Source organism: Perca fluviatilis, chromosome 13 (assembly GCF_010015445.1).
Source record: "Perca fluviatilis chromosome 13, GENO_Pfluv_1.0, whole genome shotgun sequence".
Lineage (NCBI taxonomy): Eukaryota > Metazoa > Chordata > Actinopteri > Perciformes > Percidae > Perca > Perca fluviatilis.
In genome coordinates, this window is record NC_053124.1 from 14,957,877 (window position 1) to 14,976,161 (window position 18,285).

An 18,285-nucleotide genomic window follows, 5' to 3' on the forward strand; every position below is an offset into this window, starting at 1 on the left:
TTCTTGTTACTGTCATTACAAAACTCCAAAGCACCCATTACTCTACCAGTAATCAATGTAAACTCACATATTTCTTCTTGCCATTGTTTTTTGAAGACAGAATATTACTGCCAGTTCATCCCCTTAACAACGACCATCTGCTTCCAGAACAATGGGGTTAATTTCAACATACAGTAGCTGCTCTTGTTGCGTGCCCTCCCTCCTCTACCAGAGAGAAAGAAATGCCACAAGACCAAAAATAATTTCCGTGCACATTAGCTCACCGACTGACGCTCTCACTTGAAGCTCTGGATGTGACAATTTTCTCAAACTCGAGAGTTTAGCCGCATAGTGATCAGGGCAGGCAGGACCCATTTGACTTGAACATGTACTTTCCCCACTTCTGGGATTGAAACAAGCTCATTTTCCTCCTCAAAATAGATCACTCAGGAATAATTCACTCATTTTCTAAAGTTAAAAATGCCCAGTGGGGAAGAGAGGTGGTGAACCTCTCAGAATGACTAAGAAAGTGCTTCTTTTAATGGACAGCTGTGTTGCACATGCATGTATGTCAATGGGTGGCTCGTGGCTTTTACATGTTGCTCCCTCTCTCCCAAAGACTCGCACTGAAACAAAATCAATTGCAGATCCAATGAAAATTTGGTGCGGTTTTGGGCGAGTTGATCCGTGCTTTGCTGTCCGCGTTGACAGCCGGTCACAAAGCTCGACGTGAAATCAACATGTGAATTGATTTGTTCTGCTCTAAGGGAAAAAATTTTCCTCTTTTGGTTTTCTATAAAGATGTTTACTTCTGTGGTGAACAGTGTTGAATATGATAATATTAATTCAAGATTTAATAATGATAATAATACAACTCCTGTCTGTGCACGCTCACTTCTTTCCCCTACTTGGTTAAAATAACATCTTGCACTGTGCTTATGTCATTGAACCCTTTAACTCTACCACTCCTCACCTTTCTCTCCTTTATTCAACTCTCTCTCACTGTGCCTCTGGCTTCCTCCTCCCGTCTCTCTCTCTCTCTCTCCCTCTCTCTCTCTCTGTGTCCTCACCACAGAAAGCCGTCTGGCTCAGAGCCCACCCCCAAGTCTCGGATCAGCCTGCCGGCGCCCAACCCCGACCACATCGGAGGCTTCAGGTTGGCCGTGGCCACGTTCGCTGGCATCGAGAGCAAGTTTGGGCTCCATCTCCCACGCTACACGGTGGCCACGAAAGCAGCAGCGGCCCCCTCCGATGTGAGCACCCCCTGAACCTCCACAGGTAGGGGGGTAAGTGAAAGAGAGGGCTTGTATGTTTTTCACCAAGTCATTGTAGTATTTTAAATTACATATTTAAGGTTATTTATGATGTATCTTCTCATAATCATATATATATGGTAGTCTATATGCAACCATATGGATTAGTAAGCAGGTACTCAAAGAAAATACTTTGTTGGACTTGTGCAGCATTTGTTTTACCTTTGATTGACACTGTATAGACTTGTATAATAATGCGGTTTTGTTTTTCATACAGTTCAGCTGGTTCAGTATATGCACGCAGGCAGCAGAACGGCTGGCAGAAGTTTTAACACACCTTAACTGCTTTTGTTTTTGAATATACTATCAAAAACTACATACAGTTGCCGCTTTTTCCAGTGTCTTCTTTTTGTTGCTTTATAACCAAAAGCACATTCTTCACATGATCATATAGCTAGCTAAAAAGAAAATCTATTGATCATAAATGTGGCACTTATATATGTGTATATATGAGAAATCCAGAGACATATTTTCATATCTATATGGCTATTATGCTGTTTTAGTTGTTAATCTTTTAATTGCTCATTTGATCAAATGTATCCACAAGAATATGACCAAAAAGTACTTGAATGTAAAGACACAGTGTAACATTCTGATTGTACACAATGTTTACTGTAAGATGATTGGATTCAGGTCTAAATGTATGCAGATGTGTACATATCTGAGAGACAGCTGGCACTGACTGCAGCTCTGTAGTGTGTCACGACTCAGTATTTAAATGTGTACAGTATAGAGAATGTAGGAGTTACATATGGTTTGTAATAACCGTGCCTTACTGTGCGTATGGCAGCAACATGTGTACCAAGAGTAAAGAGAAACTTATATTAGTAAACTGAATGGTTGCTAGAGTTTTCATTTTCATTACCAGTTGAACGCTGAAGGAAAAATCAAGACAACAGTTCATCAGCTATGCTTTAATAGTAAACACAGCAGGTTTAACAGCCAGCACTCTGCAATACAATATACCTCTTAATCATTAACAGTTAATTAAATAATATACAGTTGTTTTTCTTGTTCAGAACAAAAATCAAAGTGCCAGTACCAGACTTGATTCGGACACCCTGAAACTCCATGTGTATGCAGCTGTAATATTTCAGGAATGTGTTGCATGCAGGCATAATACAGAGAAAAGAAGCACAACATAAAGTGAACATGACATTTTGTAAACCATACAGGACTAGAATATGGACCCTGCTTTATTTTTACGGTAGTGCAAAGCATCGTCACAGCACACATATCCTTATAAGGCTATTAGACTGCCACTTTGTATATACTGTAGGCTCACGGGTTGCAAGCATAAATCACCTTAAGTCAATAAATAAATAAATAAATAAGGGCGGGCAAATCAGTAGAGGTCAACATTTTGACGACAGTATGCATTTTCTGGTTGAGTAAATGCAAGAATACAATAAAAACGCGGCTTCTTTTGGACCAGACAGGAACATGTACATAAAGATGAAGCAACTAAACTGATTGAGATTCACGTGCTACAGTGACAACGATAAAAGCACACCGGAGGGTGTACTGCGAAGCAAGTTCGACAGAGCCAGGCTTTCTTCTTGGCTCAACAAAACCTTAAACCCCAATCAGAGGTAATTGGTATCACGACGGTGGTTATCAACTTTATTTCTTAACACAGATTTTTTTTCTCATCTGGCCCTGTGCACGTTCCTATAAAAAGGGGGCAATTGGGAGGTCTTTTGAGTCTTCTGAAGAAAATGGAGCGATCCCGTGCTGCCTACATCAGACAGGTTGTTAAAATGGATAGCCGTGTAAAACGGACTTGGTAGCAAATCAGGACCAAGCATAAAAACATAATCTAAAGTTGTATGTAGTTGCTGTGCCTTCATCATTCTCTTAGTGTATGGATGATATGATGTGTAAAATTTTAAGTGTTCGTTTAACCTGAAACAAACGAGGGGGGAATAAAGAGGAGGAAGATTGGAGGGGGCCAGCTCCACCAGACAACTGATGCTGTGAAAGGACTTTCTATTAACCAAATCCCCCTCATGTTCCCCTAAGGCTCCGGTGATGGGTATGTGGGTGCAATCTGCTGCACTTGTAATGACCCGAAGGAAATCCTATGAAACTATCCCTCCGAAGAGAAGCTCGTAATGGTGACACAATTTCCAAAGTTGTTGATCGGTGAAAGGGTCGCTAGGTGTGTAGCATCATTTACCATGGCGATCTACCAGGTTAAAAAGGAATCACCTTTGTGACATTTTGGCTTTAGATTTAACATACCTTGCTAACCACTAATCTCGCTTCATAGTACACCCCACAGGTCTCTTTGGTTTGTAGTCCTGTTCTATGAAGCCAGCTCCATAGGCCCCTCCTCCTCGCCGTCCGCCCGGTTAGCACGAATCTCCATCAGGGTACGAGCGAAGCGCGCCCAGTCGTCAGTATGAGTCACTGACAGCTGGAGGAAACATCAGAGAAAGACAGGTAACGTGGCATTAAGTGCATTGTGTGTAGACGCTCCTACTGATAGCTTGTTATAATACCAAAGAATCATCTCTGAGGATGCATGAACACATTCATTTTCAATCAATATTATAATAATCAGGCCACAGGGGACAATGATGGGAAAACAACAAAAATAAGGCAGTTTTTAGCTTCAGCTTTAGCTAGAGGATCACCAAAATCATTTAAATTAATTCTCTTGGGACAACGAATAAATCCCCTAACAATTCATCAAATAGTTGAGATATTTCAGTCTGCTGCTAGCATGGCTAAAACTCTGATAACCTCCACTGACCATAGGATGTGTTAGCTAATATAGGATGTCAAACTGAATCTAGTTGCTCTTTAAATGTTTAGCTGGAGTCGTATACTGTGGGAGTCAGAATGAGTGGGACAGAAGCCACGGCTGCCACCCAAGCTGTCTGTAACCGCTTTGCATGGCCAGGCTGTAATTAAAGGCAGCCATTTTGAACCCCCCCAACCCCCCACAGAGCAAGGCTGGCCGCAGCAGGGGGCTCTGCCAGAACATCATGTATATGGTGCCTGAGTGACTTCAGCGTAGCAGCATTTTAACAGACTCCAAGAAGTGTCAAAGAAACAGTGAGGGATTTAGTGTTTGTCAGGCTTTAAAATGCAGCAGGTCCAAAGCGTTGTATTACCGTGGAGCAGCATTAAGCCACTAGTTTTTCTCCCCATGGCAGCCATCTGAAAGACTTTTGTTTCATGATTTGGACTTTTCAGAAGAGGACTAATACAAACAGTCCAAACCCCTGCTGATAAATAACCTAAAGCTAGTTTGTATCGAGTAAAAATAATGACAAAATAAAAGTATTTGGTATTTTGCTTTCCTGGAACCATCTCAAGGGTGGCTTTTGGTCCCATGGAACTGCGGGCATCTCTTTTTTTTCACTTGCTGTTCCTAGTTTGAGCTATATGGGGGGAGTTTCTAGTGAAGTAAATACCCCCCCATCACCACCACCACATACACACTCCCCTTTGGAGTCATAAAACCTTTCAACCCCGCTCACTTTTATTGATGACTCTTCTCGTTACCATGAACCCAGCGTGAAGGCCACCAGCTCAGCTGAGCCTCTCTCCGACTTACCACACAACAAAAAGATGCTAAAATTAGCCCAGCGGCTAGGCTAACGCACCCTCACATGGGGAGCCCTCCAAACATGAGAGAACGTACAGGCACAGACAGAGTGGCTGGCTGCTTTGTGGTGATGGCAAAGTCATGTGGAGGCCATTTTACAGGGACACGAAAGAGGGAGGAAAAAAAAAAGAAAAAATCTAACATACATTCATGGCAATTCTGACAGTTGGGTAAACATACAGATCTAAAAGACCTAAAATGATCGGTTGTGGTACATGTGGAGTTTTTACTGTGAAAAAAATTCACTTATTTCTACAGTACTGTTCATGTCTTTCGCCAAAGTCAGTGGACCAAATATACATGAAACACAACAAGACTACAGTATGCACTCTAAAAACTAAGCAAATGCAAGTATATATTTATAAACTCATGATTCAGTTAAAATTACATACACAATTTCCTTATTTGCAGCAGTACTTCCACCACATGACAGTTTATTTTGGTAGAATCAGGAGAGGAGGAGGTATTACTGATGAGTTGTAACAGGTTTCATTTAGCACGACTCAAATTTCAGGCACTAAAATCTCTCAATCTTCTGTAGTACAACTTAATTGCAATGGTGCAATAAATTTTGGTCATTGTAGTTCACTCATGCTTTTGGCACCTAGGGTGTAATTAAATCTCTGATTGTTTGAAAAGTAAACCCGCGAGAACCACCAGCTCCATGCATCGCAGCACTCACAGCAACAACAGTGTATTCAGCAGATTCTTTTAACCAGAGCAGACTGCCAAAATATTAAAAGAACTGTTTAAAATGTCAGTTAGTTATTTGTAATAATTAATACTTTGGGGGGGGAGAGGAGTGCTCGCTCTGCCCTTATTTCTGGGTACCAGACGTGCATTATACAGTACAGGCCAAAAGTTTGGACACACCTTCTCATTCAATGTGTTTCTTTATTTTCATGACTATTTACATTGTAGATTCTCACTGAAGGCATCACAACTATGAATGAACATATATGGAATTATATACGTAACAAAAAAGTGTGAAATAACTGAAAACATGTCTTATATTTTAGATTCTTCAAAGTAGCCACCCTTTGCTTTTTATGATAGCTCTGCAAACCCTTGGTGTTCTCTCAATGAGCTTCATGAGGTAGTCACCTGAAATGGTTTTACCTTCACAGGTGTGCCTTGTCAGGGTTAATTAGTGGCATTTGTTCCCTTATTAATAAAAAAAGCAAAGGGTGGCTACTTTGAAGAATCTAAAATATAAGACATGTTTTCAGTTATTTCACACTTTTTTGTTAAGTACATAATTCCATATGTGTTCATTCATAGTTTTGATGCCTTCAGTGAGAATCTACAATGTAAATAGTCATGAAAATAAAAAGGAAACGCATTGAATGAGAAGGTGTGTCCAAACTTTTGGCCTGTACTGTATATTTGTATTATGTGATTCGTCCACTCTATTACTATTACTATTACTATAACAGGACTATTGCTGTATCTGTACCTCTCCAGTATCGTAGATCCAGACTCGGCCTTCTGAGTCGCCCACAGCCACCTCCTTCCCGCCTGACGACCAGCGGACCCTGTTGAGGGCCGAAGCACCCTCGATGGTCACACTGGCAGTTGGTACCTGGTGGACAACAAATGAAACAAATGTAAATCAGAAGTTTACATGTAGACTGGGATGCATGAGAAACAACATATTGAAACAAAGAAGTGGCCTATCAGAGGTAAATCCTGTTTCAAAGTGAGAGGACTACAGCACATGGTGCACTTTGGAAATACATAAAAAAAATACTTTGTAAGCCTCTAATGAGGCACATAAACTTTTATAAAACCTTACAATAGATACATAAAAACAAAACCACCTCCAGCCTGCAGGCACAGCTGCTGTTTTAAGTTTGTTTTCATTTGATATTTTCCTGGTTGAGAAATGTAGCCTGCTAAATGTGAAAGAGTATGCTTGTTAGTTACAAACCAGTTCCATCTAAAAAAAAAAAAAATACAATTAAATTCACATTAACGATGTGTCTCTTGAAGAAATTCTTTTTATTTAATGGCCCTAATTGCATTTTAAGCCATCCCTCTTAATGTTTATGGAAAATGGGAGAATTATGCAATTATAGTCTAATTTACAAAACAAGTTTACTACATTGAAAGCACAACTTTATCCAAATGCTCAGGAGGTTAGACCAACATAGCTATTAAATTTACAACTTCTCATTCATATGTGGACACCATAGACTGTTAATATTAATGGACAGAGCATGTGTGTCGTCACCCATTGGTTTGTGGAGATCGGCAATGAGTCGCCGAGTTTGCCGTTACGGGCGCAGCCATCCTGGTTGCGGATGTGACGATTTTAGACGAGCGGGAGGAGTGAGGGAGGAGCCACGTTACGTTACGCACTTTCACTGGCAATCACATCATAGCCACGCCCTGAAACACCCCCTGCTTTATCGACGAGACCATAATTCAAAACACGAACATCATTCTGTGTTGCAGAAGACTTAAAACTAGCGATTGAGACCATAAACTCATTATGAAAATGTTTACTGAGGTAATAAATCAAGTGAGAAGTGGGTCACTTTCTCATAGACTTCTACAGAAACCGACCTCCTTTTGCAACCGCATGTGTCGCCCCCTGCTGGAATTCAGATAGAATGCAGGTTTAAGGCACTTCCGCATTTGCAGCACTTCGCCGAACCGGATGCGTTGTCCGTTAATATTTACAGTCAATGGTGGTGGACACACACTGTGCTATTTACTGTATAGTAACTGCACTCATGTTTGCTGTTGTGGGTGAGCTGTTGCTCTTTTTAGTAAATGGCAGTGCTCCTATTGCACCTTTAAAAACCTAAAACCATCTGAAGCGTTTCCATAGACCGTTCCTGACATGTGGAAGGCGAGTCTGTCACCAGTGGAGACAGAGGCCTTGGCATCATGTCGCCTCACACACCGAGCTTCTGCGTATTTAAAGCAGTGCTAACCACAGGCTGACTGCCATTAGCCTGCTAGCTTCCACCGCTCCGCCCGAGTGGATCTGAACTGAGCGCTTTAAATTGGCTGTATATGTCTGTGTGCGTGTGCTGGAAATGAGAACCAGGCGCGCCGCACTGCTCCGTTAGTGTTGTTATGTGTGTTTTTAATACGATGGCAACAATGGACGTCTGTTGCTATTAGACTGACTGTGTATGAGTGAATGTGCGTGCATGTGTTTGGTACATCCGTTTGTGTGTGTCTGAGCAAATGTTTCTCATAAAGCACGCTGTTAGCCGAGTTAGGCCGTCGATAATTAGCTCTTCCTCTGTCTGTGAAAAGGCCGCTGTTGAGGGAACCATGGGAAAATTGTCATCTGTGCTGCAGAGGGAAGACCCGATGCTAGTGATGGGATCAGGGAAGAAAAGGGTTGGGGGGTAAAACAAGAGGAGAGGAGAAACATTAGATGAGACGAATGAAACTGAGGTGAAACATAAAATCCTGCGGCATGAGATGTGAATTTTATACGGGACGGTACGCCGGGGCTGAAAGAAAATGAGAAGAAGAAGAGTGAAAGGGCATTACGAGAGAGGGAGGAGAGCATCTGAAGAGATGCAGACTTGTATTACGGTAAAGGCACTGTGGGTGTTGTCTCCATGGAAACTAAGAGAGAAGGAGAACGCAGGATCCTTTTATCCCGCCTTTTACCTGAGTGATCAAAGGTTTGGTACCCACTCTCATATCAGAGTTGTCAAAAAAAAGTAGCGTGGATATCTTTTCACTATAATGCAACTTTTACTTCCTTAAAGGAATAGTCCAACATTTTGTGAAATATGCTTCTTATTTTCCAAAATGTCAAACTGTTCCTTTAATCAGTAAGAAACTGCAAACGATTGTACAATGAGTTGTAGTATAAAATTGCCATCAATGATTTAGCTGAAATTGCTACCGTTTTGGAACAACAGGTATTTCATGTATTTAAATACATATACTATATTTTATGTTGTATATAATTAAACTGAATAATATGATGACATTTCCTTCACTGGCCTCAAATGCTCTCTTCTGAAAATAAATGTTGCACCGAGAAAGTCAACCCGTGGCCTGAACTTTCTTCTTTTATTATTTCCATCTCCAGCATGGGACTGCGGACTGAGGGCTGGGGCTCTCTGCTCGTGGTCTCTTGCACATCTGTGTACTTCCCTGATGGAACAGAGTGTGGGAGGCGGATGAGACGAGGTGGTGGGGTCCTGAGGTTCCTTAAACGTTGGACAGAGGTTGCAGGAATGTTAGCGGGACGTCTGGGTGGGAGCTGGGATGAGGAGCTGGAACCCAGTTTGATTTAAAGCGAGGGCTGTGGGAAACGCCCACAGGGGAATCTTGAATCGTGTGTATGGAGGGTTGTGGAGGGGATGGTGGTGGGGGGGTTGATGGGAGGGAAAAGGCTTGGGTGTTTGGTTGTGCGGTTCGGGCTGAGGCCCAGCAACAGGCCCTGAGGACACCAAACACACACACACACACACACACGCACATCAACACACAAAGAGATGACACAGAAATCACGCCCATAATGACCTATATTCACCCAGCAGTCCACACACATAGTACTATACACACACCTCCGTGTCGTTGTTGAGGTTCCACAGGTCTAAGCGGCCCATGCCATCTACGGCGGCGAAGATCGCAGGGTGTACAGGCGACCACATTACGTCATACACATAGTCGGCGTTGTCCTCAAACGAGTACAGAGGCTTGTTGTGCTGAAAGAGAGAAAAAGAGGCTATCTATGAACGTGTGTATGGTGGGAAAAAGCAAGAAAAAGAGAGTTACGGATTACAGAAGATGACACACTGGAGATAGAAAGAAAAGAGAGAGAGATAGAGCGAGAGAGAGAAAGAGAGAGAGAGAGAGAGAGAGAGGGTGAAGGAATGGAGAGAGGGAGTGAGTGAGCTTCAGACAGAGTGGCGCTGCCTCAGCCTTGGGGCCTGTCTGGGTGCAGAGCCTAATTAAAAAGCCTAGCACATTCACACAGCACCATAAAACCGCTGGAAGAGATGAAAGGGAGGGCCCCTCCACAAGGTGTACTGTAACCTCAACACAACAGCTGTCTGAGAAAGAGACACACACAGAGAGAGAGAGAGAGAGAGGGACAGAGAGGGAGAGAGAGGGAGAGAGAGAGAGAGAGAGGGAGATGGGTAGAGATGGAAGTGTGTGTGTGTGTGTGATTGTAGAGGCTGACTAATACTGGATGTTTTAGGCCTAAACCAATATCAATATTTGAGAGTTTTAATAAAACTGATAACAAAATGTCAGCAGATGTTCATCCTTTAATGTAAAAAAACTAAAGTTATTAAAGAATTGTGTCCAAGACACGTACTGAAAATAAAATAAACATGTCAGTGCTCTCTGGTGGGCAAACAAGTTAATGGTGACACGGTTTCTAAATGGTCTAAAACATATCTTTGGCATTAGTCGATTGCAGTTTCTTGTTACTTATTAAACAAAATACACACGGGACAGACAGATCTCTGTAATGAGCTAACAGAGGATGATAAAATCCATCCATCCAGTTTATCATTCCATGTGTTTGTGAAGTTATGAAGACCAAATGTCCTCAAAAGAAGAGCAGAATAACAATAAAGGATAACTTAATAGGGTCACACTTTACTTAAAGGGGTGTGCATAAGACATGATACCGTTATGACACGTCATGAACATGAAGGAGTCTTTATGATGGTTATGACTGTTGGCATTAAGCTGTTACTTTAGCAACAAGTAGCCTAAAGCTAACGTTATCTGTCCAAAACTCCGCAAATCACCTTGATGCTGTATTCACTGTCGTCAAACTGGTCTTATAACTTTATGGCATCTTAATGACAAGTCCAAATGGTTTCACTTGACTTGAGATCAAGGAAAAATATTCATGACATAATTATAATGGTCTCATGACAGCCAATGTTAAAAGCCACATATTTATTATCAGTTATATCGTCTTGCACAACGTTAACTTGTCATAACACAAACATCTCAAACAATGATAATTTTGCATTCAAAGTGTCATCATTTACCCAATGACACTTGAACAGTCATAAACATTCCTAAAGACTCCTTCATGTTAATGACCGGTGTCATGTCATGGTTATGATATAGTGTCAGGTCAGTCATATGCACACCCCTTCAAATAAAGTGTTTAAATTAAGTTTTAACCTTTATGTGTATATATATATATATATATATATATATATATATATATATACACATAAAGGGTTAAAACTTAATTATATATATATATATATATATATATATATATATATATATATATATATATATATATATATATAGCATATAAGTGTGTGTGTGTGTGTTTGTGTATGTGTGCGCGCACTCCCATCTCTCAGAGGGACTGTTAGGATTCCAGAGGCTCACAAACTGCATTCCTGACAGGTGGAGTGGGAGGAGTGGAAGAGAGGAGACAGGTTGGCTGGAAGAGCAAATGAAGGAATGTAGTCAGTCAGTCTCTCTCTCTCTCTCTCTCTCTCTCTCTCTCTCTCATTCCTTCTCTTTCTCTCCATCACCTTTACTCTCTCACTCCACAGTTGTTCTGAAAGGCTGTGAGACCTGCAGACAGATAGCAGTGTACACTCACACAAACAAACAGAGCCTAGCCAATTTCAAGCCTCGATTGAAACTGTTTTCCAGCCGGCGGGGTGACAGCAGAGGTCATTTTTCTCCATCGCACAGTTTCAGCATTCGATCAGCTGAGCGATTCCTGTTTATGTTCTCTCTCTTATCCTCTCCTTGTTTTAGTCTGTGTCCCACACTATTTTACTCATCCTCTCACTCTTGTATTTCACATTACCAAATTGATTTAAAATGTTATTTTATGGGCGCCCAGATAGCTCAGTTGGTACAGCGGGCACCCATATATAGAGGTTTAATCCTCGACGCAGCGAGCCCAGGTTCGACTCCGACCTGCGGACCTTTGCTGCATGTCATTTCCCCCCCCTCTCTCTCTCCCCTTTCATATCTTCAGCTGTCCTGTAAAAATAAAGGCCGAAAATGCCCAAAAAAATAATCTTAAAATTTGTATTTAATTTTGATAATCTGCCTTGCTGAATAATGCCTCTCAATGCAATTTCAAGCTATCTTTCTTAAATATATCCTTTCGGGCATACACTTCAAGTAATGAATCACATTAGAGATGAGGTGAATAAAGTCCTATTATTCAAAATCTAAACTACTATTTTACGCTAGGTTGTCCATAATCTACCTATCTTAAATAAGGTGATTTGGGTAAATAATCTGCAGCAACAAGTCTTATGAACTAATCTCAAAATTAAGCATAATCCTTGTGGCGCCGCGCGTAAAGTAACTGCATTGTCATTATCTTTTCTGTGCCGAGAAGCTGGGGAACTTCTAGCACGTTTGAACTGGAAAACCATTACTGAAACACTGACAGTTAACATCACAGTGTAATGCCAAGTTTAGAAAATAAATGTATGCAAGTTTATGCTTTATATATTGATGCTAAAATCAGCCGGCCCGTGTCTTCTTTCACTGATATCCATTTAAATACAATAAGTACATGTTCAGTCTTACAATCACTAACACTTGCAGGTGCTGTCTCAAAATTCTAAATGTCACAGAGCCTGTGAGTCTTAAAGAAAACCTCTAATCACTTGGACTTTCAGAGGGATCCCAACCATCTAATCTCTGCAGCAGAGTCGTATAATTTCCTTGCTTCCATCCTGGCTGCATCACAAACATCACACTGGCTTAATAGCTTCACACCAGAATTCGTGACCACACACACTAGAGATTTTGTCCTCAAATTAAATATTTTTTCACAAATGCTGCTTAAAAATACCACGACAAAAATCCTGAACTGAAGATCAAGACTACGGTTTCATTTTCATCACGCAGACCCTCATTAACAATCATCTGAGCTGACTGTGATGTAGCCCTTTGATAAACTTCTTAAGAGGGCAAAAGTGGAACGATTATGCTTTATCCAATCACTTAGTAGATGCTGGTTTTGGGGTCAAGAGAGCAAGACGGTTCAAGTTATGCACAATCATAAACCCACTGCCAGCTGTCGCGACGTCTTCACACTCTGGCCGACTCCGAATGTTTTCACTAACCACAATATTTGCACCGCCGAGTGTAAAAACATCAGCAGACTTCTGTGCAACGGCCTTTCTGAACTGTGAGGGCAAACGTGAACGCAGAGAGAATTCACTGTGTGTGTGTGTGTGTGTGTGTGTGTGTCTGTTACAACAGTTGGGTTGAAGGCAAACCTCAGGGGATTTTAGGTAAGCAAAGGCAGCTTGCTTAAGGTGCATGTGAGGCATGTGTGGTGTGTCTATATTTGCACACACACACACACACACACACACACACACACACACACACACACACACACACACACACACACACACACACACACACACACACACAGGCAGGTATTCGTCCTGCCCACACACAAATACGGGTTATGTGGGATAAGAGACAGACGCACATTCCTGCGGTGCCCCTCAAAGGAAAGGGAATTCCCAAATCCTGAAAAATAACACACTCTTCTGATGAAAATCCGCAGAAATGTTTTAATATGTGTCACGGGACCCTTCGCACAAGACTTATGGACTAGCTGCATGCAAACACGAGCGAAAATTCATCAGAGTGCTTTACTGCCTGTCACAGCCAAGTATGAAAGCTGTAACTGGATCGTGCATAAAGCCGAAGGTATTATGCAATATGCATTATGTATTTTCCTCATATTGAATAGGTCTCTCTTTGATTTTTGGCAGTGTTTGCTGTTTTGACGCCCTCATGTTGATCCCTCTGTCCTTCAACATTAGCATCACCTCCACTATTAATCATGAATAACTTTTGTCTTGCTATCCCATTACCTTTTATCCTTTTCACCCAAGACATACTTCATTCCTAACTTCCTACCTTCCTCAATATCCAACTTTCTTCTTTGTTCTTCACTGATTCTTCCTCATTTCTACTCAATTTATTTACATGAATTTAACAATGAAATATCAAACTTTATAATCCAGAATTTCTTCTCTTGTGCAGTATCTCCTGATGTGTAATGTGTATCTCCTGATGTGTAATGTGTAAATGTACCTGATGCCCTCCTCTGTGTCTCACCACCACCACCACCACTACCACAAAAGTGTGTTTGAATGTATTAGCAACGTTTTGTATTCTCCAACACTCACTTTGACAGAAACAGTGACAGTTTGCTTTTTACTGCCACTGAACTGCTGCCAAATCATTGTACGTTTGCCCCCTATGGACATAATGTGCAAAAATAGATATCCCAATAGTTGTGCCTGTGTGTTTTTGTCCATGTGTATCAGTTTTGGTCAGTTTTGACTGCTCTATGTGTACTAAATTGATTAAATGAATGATGATGAAGAATTAAAAGAATTCGCTTAAAGATACCCTATTATGCTTTTTTTTTGGATTTTTCCCATCTTTTAGTGTGTTATATAGTTTTTTTGAGTATGTAATAGATTTATAAAAAAACTAAAAACACATTTCACTCCAAAAGCAGCTTTCTCTCCCACAGACAGCAGTTTACTCAACTGCCTGAAAACGGCTCGCCCCCATTCCTGTTTGAAATTCTTCAATTAATGATGTCATTGATTGAGAAAGCCAGCCCAGTTTTTCCAATGTGCTGCCCATTGGTGCTGCCTGAGCAAGCACAGCCCGCCCAGTGGCTTGTTTGAATTTGGTTGACCAATCACAACAGAGTGGGCCAGCTGACCAATCAGAGCAGACTGGGCTTTTCAGGAAGAGCTTAGTCAGACTGTTTCAGGTGGAGGCACTGCAGCAATGGGCAGTATGAGAAACATAATGGGCCCTATTTTAACGATCTGAAACGCAAGTATGAAACGCAAAACGCAAGTAGCTTTGTGGGCGGATCTCGGCCGCTGTTGCTATGATACCGGCGAGATAAATGACTCTTGCGCCCGACGCAAATCTAAAATGGGTTGGTCTGAAGTAGCTAGGTGTGGTTTGGGCGTAACGTGAAAATAACCAATCAGAGCGTCATCTCTCATTCCCTTTAAGAGCAAGGCGCTTGTTCCATGGCGGATTACTATTATGACGGCGGATTTGCCTGGCGCACGCCAGCGGAGCTGCCGGCGCGAGATGCGCAAAGTAATAAATGCCCGTCTTGGGCGCGGTGGCGATGTTGCTGCAGCCACTGGCGGGCGTCTCCTCAAGTCTGGAGAGGATTGCTGCAGCCATGGAGCGTGGGCCTCCAAACGCACCACCTGGTCCTGTTGCGCCCCTTCCTCCCCCACTCCATCTCCGTCCACCCGCTCCACCAGGGAGCGCGATCGCGCCACACGCCGGACCAGATCCCGCCGTAGTTCAACATCACGTCTCCTTAAGTCCTCTAATATTTCCTCATTTATGTCATCAACACATCCATGATTCATGGAAATGTGTAAAACACAACAAGCCACAAAGAATGCTGCGACTTTTTGAGGACTGTACTGTAAAGTGCCTCCTGACCTATCCAAACACCTGAAGCGCATTTTCAGTAATATTTTCCTTTGTAATTATGTATGGTTTGCAAAAATGGGAACTGCTGCATCCATTTAGATGAGAGAAGTGTATGCGCGTTGTGCACACGCTTACATTATGGCCAGGCATGCGCCCCTAAAATAGCATCTGAATAACGCGCTACTGACCTTAGACTAGCGACTGACTTTAGACCAGGTTTTTCCTGGTCAGTGGCGGAATTGTTTTCTGAAACTGCAGAATAGCACAAAGTAACGTTTGCGCCGGAACACGCTTCCTCTTTTCGCTGAACCGCCCCCAGGAGCGCAAATACATTCCCTAATTTACCGACGTGCATCTGTGGAGGGAAAAGTCCGCTGTGCGTCGGGTGCAAAATAGGAATGATACATGCGTCGGTGTACAAAGGCAATTGCGCTGAGTGCAAGATAGGGCCCAATGTGTTTTTTGAACATCAAAGCCTGTAAACTTACCCCAAGAGTACAAATATGACACTGAAAAGAAGTATAATAGGGGCTCTTTAAGCTGAATGGCCAATCAGACGGCTTCCTCTCAACGACTTCTCTGATGCAGATTCAACATGTTGAATAGGCCGAAAAAAAGCAGACAAAGGGTCGACGAGTAGCAACGGTGCGTGATACACCGCAAAAACGACAGACGCTCAGCGGCTGCCGATCTCCTTGGTGTGTCGGCACCTTACACGAAGAGTGTGTCTGAGTAGTGAGTTAGTGCACAATGTTTAAGATCTGATGAAGAGCAGCCAGTATGAGAAACTGATCTGATCCGCAGTTATGTTACTGGGTGTACAGATACTAAACACACACACACACACACACACACACACAGTCCAAAACGTTGCTCACCTATTTACTCCGCTTTAACGCTCACTCACAAATTTCTTACTCTCAACTCTTTCCCTCCCTCTCTCTGCAATTTCTTGAAGTCCACAATCAACCCCCCACACATCCTCTCTTTCTCTTCTCCACACAAAAACATACACACCGTACCTTGGTGCTCCAGAGTTTGACGGTCCAGTCGAAGGAGGATGTGATGAAGAGGTGGGAAAAGTCGACGGTGCCCACTGCGCTGTGGCAGCTGATGCCCGTCACCGGTCCCTGGTGGCCCTCGAACATCTCACAGATACCCGCCTTGCTGCAGAGAGAGGACATAGACGAGACCTTCATTTAGTGGTCTCAACTTGTTTAAAAACGAAGCAGTGAAGTGGTTTGCATCTTTGTGAAATGAATTAACAGCACAGTAAGAGAGCTTGGATTAAAAGTGAAACAATTGATGGGGAAATGGTCAATTAAATTCTAATATTACTTGTAATTCTTGAATTATTTTAGCGTGATGTTGTAATTCTAGATTATCCAAGCAGATAAATTGGGACTGTGTTAAGACATAAAACACCAGACCAAACATACATAAGTGATCCAGCAAAGATTTTCTGCGATGTTTTGTTCATGTGTGTGTGTGTGTGTGTGTGTGTGTGTGTGTGTGTGTGTGTGTGTGTGATGTGTGATGTGTGATGTGTGTGTGTGTGTGTCCACCAACCTGCCATGTCTGGATGCAGTGTACACAGTGCCCTCCTCGCTCCCGACCACATAGTTGTTAACATCTCCCGTGGGAAAAGCCATGCCTGTCACCGCCACGGGTTTGGATTTATTGTACACCAGTTCCATGGTCTCCTATGGCACACACACACACACACACACACACACACACACACACCAAACACACAAACACACCACACAAACACACACACAAACACACACACACACACACACACACAGAGCGAGAAAGAGAAAGAGAAAAAGAGGCATTACACATTTAAAGACACAAACAGACACATCAGTTATAGAAAATACAAGTGGAATACCAGGTGCATTAACACTAAAACTCTGCATTTGAGTGTGCTGTGTACCTGTGGCTGGGAAAGCATGTCCAGACTCCAGGAGCACATCCTGCCGTCTGTAGACACAGTGATCAGGTTGTTGGCATTCTGGGTGCCGACCACGTTCACACAGTAGACTGGGTGCTACACACACACACACACACACACACAGATAAAGACACACAGCATTACATGAAATGGATGGAGGATAATAGAACATATACTGGCAATTGCTTTCAGTGTCTCGCAACTTACCTCACCTGTAATATGATTACAACAATCTCCACTCAAATGCTTGTTATTCCGCTGCATATTGCGATCACAATCATAAATCCGTATTAGTCTCATTGATTAGAGGCATCAAATATTTCTGCACATTTGTCATTTTAGATACTAAATATTTGGATCCTTCCTAACTGCACTAGGCTGGCAGGGACGTAACGCGTTTCATTAATTTGACATGCTGTGATATTAGTTAAATTTGATTTTAAACATGGTCCTGAAATGATAATGTAATTTTACCCTTAAACACATGACATCATTAGATCATTTGTACAGATGCCGTAGGCTCACATGGCAGTGTGCAGTCGCTCCTTACAACAGGAGTGTGTGAAACCATTATGTCATTACTGGCCAGTAATTGATTTGTGGGCAGCACAAAGAATCCATTCAGCAATCAGCAACACGCTAGCTGACTGGGACTGGGCTCACTGGAGAGGACGAGAGCGACGGCGTCATCGGTGAAGTTTAAACCTACAGAGTGGGTGACGTGTAGCAGTGAGTGTGTGTCTGCATGCCTCCTGCTGCTGTGATTATGAACAGCCCCGGGTCTGAAGATATTGCCAGTGTATTGGTCGGTAATTTATTGAGTCAGGGTCAGTGAGTTCACTGGCGCATCAAAATTCAACTGTCAGGAGAGTGTGTGTGTGTGTGTGTGTGTGTGTGTGTGTGTGTGTGTGTGTGTGTGTGTGTGTGTGTGTGTGTGTGTGTGTGTTTCCTGAAAATAATCC

At 42.4% G+C, this 18,285-nt stretch overlaps 2 protein-coding genes across 5 annotated transcripts in view; one reads left to right on the forward strand and one right to left on the reverse strand.

The window, feature by feature from the left end:
* The window catches only part of LOC120571216 (calcium-binding mitochondrial carrier protein Aralar2), a 49,336-nt gene extending 47,207 nt beyond the window's left edge, over nucleotides 1–2,129 (forward strand). For 2 of the 4 annotated variants that reach the window (XM_039820022.1, XM_039820025.1), the window contains exon 18: nucleotides 1,055–2,129. In XM_039820022.1, the coding sequence (XP_039675956.1) occupies nucleotides 1,055–1,247 (193 nt within the window). In that variant the 3' untranslated portion in view covers nucleotides 1,248–2,129. The remainder of the gene's footprint in view (nucleotides 1–1,054) is intronic. The other 2 variants (XM_039820023.1, XM_039820024.1) reach the window with 2 other exon arrangements.
* Nucleotides 2,130–2,191: 62 nt separating this feature from the next.
* The window catches only part of LOC120571217 (cytoplasmic dynein 1 intermediate chain 1), a 59,829-nt gene continuing 43,735 nt past the window's right edge, over nucleotides 2,192–18,285 (reverse strand). Inside the window, exons 13-18 of the mRNA XM_039820026.1 lie at nucleotides 17,306–17,419; nucleotides 16,936–17,069; nucleotides 16,389–16,533; nucleotides 9,462–9,602; nucleotides 6,368–6,493; nucleotides 2,192–3,711 (exon numbers count right to left, since the gene is read on the reverse strand). Of these exons, the coding sequence (XP_039675960.1) occupies nucleotides 3,601–3,711; nucleotides 6,368–6,493; nucleotides 9,462–9,602; nucleotides 16,389–16,533; nucleotides 16,936–17,069; nucleotides 17,306–17,419 (771 nt within the window). The 3' untranslated portion in view covers nucleotides 2,192–3,600. The remainder of the gene's footprint in view (nucleotides 3,712–6,367; nucleotides 6,494–9,461; nucleotides 9,603–16,388; nucleotides 16,534–16,935; nucleotides 17,070–17,305; nucleotides 17,420–18,285) is intronic.